Raw genomic sequence first — 5,790 nt, 5'->3', positions numbered from 1 at the left:
AAACTACTGTTATTAATAGGGAAAAAGAAACTTTGTTTCCACCTTATTTTGGGCAATGGTGCTTGCATGGTGTTTGCAACCCTGAGTGGTGCCTGTGCTGTTTTCTCTCCTAGATCTGCACACCAGCAGCAGGGACCAGCAATCCCCCTTGTCCTTGCCTAACTCCGTGCAGGAGCAGAACTCCGCCGGCTGCTCCCGGCGAGGGCGGGCTGGCATGGCCGTGCTCCAGCTGCACCTGTACCTCACGGCCCTGGGCTGCTGGGTGACACCGCTGTCCAGCTCCCTGCTGCTGCCCAACGCCACCGAGCTGCTGTCCCCGCCCGCGGGCGCGGCTGCGGGGCTGCTCCGGGCCGAGGGGGTCCCGCGGGGCCGGCGGAAGAGATTCCTGTCCCCCCAGGACATGGGTGTGATCCTGGACTACCACAACCAAGTGCGGGCACAGGTGTCTCCACCCGCTGCCAATATGGAATACATGGTGAGCTGGGCTGTGGCAGGGTGGTCCACAGCTCTGGTGGGATCAAGGGCTCACTTCTGATGTGGGAGCCCTAGCCAAGGAGGGATGTCAGGGTGTTGGCCAGATTCCTGGCTGAACACATGTCCTGGGGGATTTTTTTGGGTCCCATGCAGCCTCTGTGCAGGAGGGATGGAGTCCCAGCACAGAGATGTTTCCCCATGAGGGCAGATTTAGGATCTCTGGACCTGTGTCTGGGACATCTGGGAGGTGGCTACAAGCACAAAAAGCTCAGGACCCAACCCAAAGCCGACGCAGAAGCCTCTCCCCAATTGCATCTGTGAGGGATGATCCCATCACAATCTACAGGGTCCCTTTTGACTGTTCCAAGTGGTGCCAGCTCCCAGAAGAATAAATGTTCAGGAGTGAGTCAAGGAAGGGATGCACAGCCTTGACAGGCTGGGCAGCTCCAGATGAGGGTCACCCTGGGCAGAACTTTCCCTAGGTTCTGTCCTCCCTGCCTGGAGCTCCTAACCCAGCCCTAAAGGTCCTCCAAGAGGAGCTATTTCCAGCCTACACAGGGCAGGACCCTCAGGGAAGAAGGTGCCACATGCTGCTCTGCTCCCAGGAAGGGGACCTGCTCTGAGGGAGCAGCTGGATGTGGCTGGGAGAAGCACACAGCACCCCAGCTTGCTGGGTACCAGAGCAGGTCAGACATGCCCAGGAGCATCCTGCACTGCTTCTTGCTTGGCCTAAATTCCTGCCTTCCAAAGTAACTCACACAGGCATCTCCCCAGAGGCTTCAGGATGGGTGAGGGAGCTTTAAATAATGCATGAAGGAACCAGCTGTGGCCAGGGCTGCACTGAGGGCTGGGACAGCTGTGAGGCTGCAGGGTTTCACCCCTGTGCTCAGCTCCACCTTGTGCAGGAGCTCATTCTTGGAAGGAATCACACACACAGGGTTTGCAGCACTGCAGGGCATCCCTGCTCTGCTCTGCTGTGTGTCCAGAGCTGTGGCAGCAGCTGGGGAGGTCCATGGCTCCTGGACATGCTGCTGTGCTTCCTTCCCCTGGACATCCTCTAGCCTGATGCATGAGTCCTAGTTTTTGAACACTCAGGGGTGCTCAGAAAGCCCATATAGCATGAGGGAGCAGGTTTCTCCTCTTCCCTCCTGTGGGGATCCAAAACTCCTGCGTGTCCTTTCCCTTCCCTGCCCAGGTGTGGGATGAGCGTTTGGCCAGGGCCGCGGAGGCGTGGGCTGCGCGCTGCCTGTGGGACCACGGCCCCCCCGAGCTGATGAAGTACGTGGGACAGAACCTCTCCATCCAATCGGGCAGGTGAGTGCCCTGCAGGCACAGGGAGCTCCCGGGAAACCCCCACACCCCACGGGGCTGCAGGAGGAGCAGCTGCAGCCCCTCAGCCAAGGAGCAGAGGGGCTCTGAGCTGGCATTGCATGGAGTGAGATAGAGCTGAGAGGCATGTCAAGGACCCCGGGGTGGAGGAGGAGGGCCCAGCTCTCCTTCTCCTGGAGAGCTTCTCCTTCTCCTACCCTTCTCTTGCAGAAGGGTAAATACAGGAAAGCAGAGGTGCCTGCTGCTCATTTGGGAAGTTTGCCATTATTCTCCTCTCTGCCAGGCACCCAGACTAGGGGGATATGGGTCCTGGATCTCCTCCACGTGGCTGAGTGCTCAGGTGTCTCTGGTCTTCTGGCCTTGAGCACGAGTGGGCTTGGCACAAGGATGTCCTTACCCTCTTTTTCCCAGGAATGCTTGTTCCCTGGCCCCAGATAATTTCTCTCCTCCACTTCCTCCTTGTGGATCTTTCCCTTCCTTTCCTTCTCCCATGACCCCTGATGTGGAGGAGATCCACCTAAGCTGTAGCGCCGTTACAGGTACCGCTCTGTGCTGGACATGGTGAAGTCCTGGCACCAGGAGAAGCAGCACTACTCCTTCCCCCAGCCCCGGGAGTGCAACCCCCGCTGCCCCTCCAAGTGCAGCGGCTCCGTCTGCAGCCACTACACACAGGTGAGCCCTGCAGCCCCCGCGCTCCAGATGCAAGGGGAGCCTTGTGCAGCTCACAGCTCCTCTGCCAGCAGCAGCTGGGATGCAGGGTCAAACCCTGGCAGCTCCAGCTTCAGATCAGGCAGGTCAAACCCTGGCAGCTGGCAGTCTGTCTGCTGGACACAGCAATGCCAGCAATGCCCTCCCACCCCGTGCTGTTCCAGCATTTGGGCTGTTGCAGGAAGGTCACATAGGTTTACAACCAACTGGAGGAGCAGCTGGGACTTTCTGGCCAGTTGACAAGGAGCTTTCAATTTTTTAGAAGCTTTCCCCCCCCCCCCCGCCTTTGGCCTTTCTCTCCTCACTGCACCTCTGGTAACTTAAAGGTGGTGAAGAGAAAAAAAAAAGCTGCTTTGTACTTTTGCCAAGATGAATCCTCTTCTCTGTGATGGAACAGCTTCATAGCACCCAGCTGTTTCTGGCTCCCTGGGAATGCAGCCCCTTCATCCCCTGGCACATTCTTACACAGCCTGGCCAGCACAAGATGGAAAACTCCTCTGTTCCTCTGCCTGGCTGCAGAGCTGTGCCAACCCCTAATTACCTCTTCTTCATGGCTCCAACCCTTACCTGAGCATCTGCATTCCCATGTGGCTCATCCATGAGGATACTCAGGGATGCTCTTGGTTGCAAAAAGGCAATATACACTTTTTATGGAAGAGATTTAACCTAGAGAGGCTTTAGGAGGAGCTTTAGTCTCTGTTCGACCTCCCTGTGTGCAGGGTAAGCTGCTGGCCATGATTCAGTGTGAGGTTTAGGAGCTAATTTGGGTAAATTGGAGCAGTGACCCAGACTCTGCTGCTCATGGATGTGAGCTTGGCAAGGCAGGTTCAGATAGGATAGGGAGATTAAAAAGTCATCCTCTGATAAAAAAGCACTGCCTGTGATGGGGCAGCATCCAGCCAAAGCGATTGGGGCAGCTGGGATGCAATTCCATGGGGAAACAGAGCCTTGAGCTGGCATCCTGGGGCTATCAGCTGTGGATGTCTGGGTGGATGGACACCAACAGTGTGTGTTCTCTGTCCTGGCACAGATGGTGTGGGCAACCTCGAGCCGCCTGGGCTGTGCCCTGGGCACCTGTGCCAACGTGCGGGTGTGGGGCAGCACGTGGCGTCACGCCATCCTCCTGGTCTGCAACTATGCCATCAAGTAAGTGACTGGGGACAGCCCCCCGTGCCATCCTCCCTCCCCACAGCACTGTCAGCAGTGGGCTGATGATGCTCAGAGGTGATGCCCTCCTCTCTTTTTAGGGGTAACTGGCTGGGAGAAGCGCCCTACAAGGTGGGGCGGCCGTGCTCAGCCTGCCCCCCCAGCTACGGTGGGGGCTGCTCCAACAACATGTGCTTCAGCGGAGTCAAATCCAACCAAGTCAGCTGGTTCTAGGGCTGCAGCCCCACGAGGAGCCCTGGCAATGGAGATGGGGTGAACAGCAATTATTTATAACACTGACCCCCCTGGCAGCCTGGCTGTCCAACCCGCTTCATCCTAATGGCACGTAGGAAAATGCTTTTCTAACACATCTCCAGCAGTGCTGTCTGGCTGCTTCCCACCTTGGGGGAACTACGGACAGTGCAGGTCCCTATTTTCTGAAATGAGGAAGATTTTGGGGTGCATGGAGGGAGTGGGGCTGGCTGGCATGGTCCCTGCTCTGCAGACTCAGGGGGTTTTCCCCTCGGTGCTAAGGCTGGTGTAAACCTTCCAAGATGTTCCCCTCGTGGTGAGCAGCTGGATAAGTGGGGAGTCCCGAGCATGCTCCTGCTTCACAGCAGCCCCTCCGACTGTGGGGCCCCCAGCTCTGAGCCCCCCAATAAAGCAGCCTGGAGACCCCCATGCTTGTGTTGGTTCTCCCTCACTCACAGCCTCGGGGTAACACCGAGCCAGTGATTCTGTTCTGGTTTGGGGTGTAAGCAGCAAAGGGGGGGCAGATGCCCTCAGTGGGGCCACAGGCTACGGGCACAGGAGATGCCTGGGCGCTTTGCTCCATCGTGTGGGAGAAGCCAGCACTGCTGGGACACGGGCTGGTGGTGACTCTGAAGGGCCACACACTCAGTGTCCCGCCCATGCTGTCCCACACCATCCCACTGCTGTATCTCGCACACCCTATTATCCACACGCCTTCCCTCTCCAGAACCTCTCGGCACTCAGCAAACTCAGGGATGCCTGAATTACGAGTCCTTGGATCTGAGCATCCAGCTGTGGATTCCTGTGCTGCAGCCCTCTGCATTCAGCAGCACTCTCCCCGCTGCAAGCTCCCTTGGGATGTGCTTTTCCATTCCAGAGGAGCAGATATCCCTAATTTGGCCCCCTCAGGGCTACAGGCTTTCAATAGCTGAGGTGTTGAGGGGATCCTGAGACTGGACCCCTCTGTGCCCTCTTCAGCCTGGTCTCTTCCTGAGATGTACAGGAGATATGGAAGGCTCTGTGCTGATGGATAATCATTTTTTCAGCTTCAGCTCTGGATTCCCCACGTACTTGGTGTCCTCTCAGCAACACTTGTTGCACATGGCCCTGCTGGCTTCAGCACAGCCCCTGGCAGCCCAGACTGCTCCTGACATGGAGCCCCCAGTGGCACAGGGGCTGCCACAGCCTCATGGGGAGCCCATCTGCACATCTGCTACCATGAGGTCCTGGATACAGCAGTTGCAGAGGGAGCACAGATGAGCATAAGTGGCTGTGGCACCTCATCATTTGGGGGATGGAGAGAGACAGGGAGGAGCTGCAAGTACCCTGTCTGTGCTCAGGATATCATCCTGCATCCACCACAGCATCCCCAAGCAACCTCTCTGCTTTGGCACCAGGCGGACAAGCCCCGACTCATAGCCTGGGCACTTTGCCCCTCGTGCCTCAGCCAGGCTCTGCTGTGCCCTTGCTGGTCCCTACACTTGTCCCACAGCCCCTGACCCCCAGGCTGTGTTTTCCCTTCGCAGTACACAGTCTCATACCTGGTTTTCCCACCTCGGGCAGGTGATGGCACAAACCCAGCAGCACGTGGGGCACTGCAGAGCTGGATGTGGCTGCCCCCACTCTCCGTGGCCAGGGGTGAACCCCAGCCCATCGGCTGCCCCGGCCTTGACACCATCTGCAAGCGGGAGCCCCAAAAGAGTCCAGTAAAAGCCGTGTTTGAGTTTCTAGCTTGGCAGCAGTTACTATAGCTACAGCAACGGCACCTTGCAGATTGGTTTCCATAAGAGCTTGGTTACTATTTAACATCTCCACCCACATTAGCCCTGATTAAGCGAATCAATAAGATAACAGGAGAGGCAGGTTTCCTCGCCCTGCCTC

The 5,790-nt window shown here is 57.5% G+C and overlaps 1 protein-coding gene across 1 annotated transcript; it reads left to right on the top strand.

Annotated features, from left to right (window-relative positions):
* The first annotated feature begins 214 nt into the window (after positions 1–214).
* On the top strand, positions 215–4,046 carry R3HDML (R3H domain containing like). Its single transcript, XM_063172090.1, has 5 exons — positions 215–475; positions 1,670–1,788; positions 2,343–2,475; positions 3,542–3,657; positions 3,759–4,046. Exons 1-5 carry the CDS (start codon positions 215–217, stop codon positions 3,889–3,891), a joined length of 762 nt encoding a protein of 253 aa, XP_063028160.1. The 3' UTR covers positions 3,892–4,046.
* The last annotated feature ends 1,744 nt before the right edge of the window (positions 4,047–5,790 follow it).

This window comes from Melospiza melodia, chromosome 19, assembly GCF_035770615.1.
Source record: "Melospiza melodia melodia isolate bMelMel2 chromosome 19, bMelMel2.pri, whole genome shotgun sequence".
NCBI lineage: Eukaryota > Metazoa > Chordata > Aves > Passeriformes > Passerellidae > Melospiza > Melospiza melodia.
This window is presented reverse-complemented; position numbering and strand designations above follow the sequence as displayed.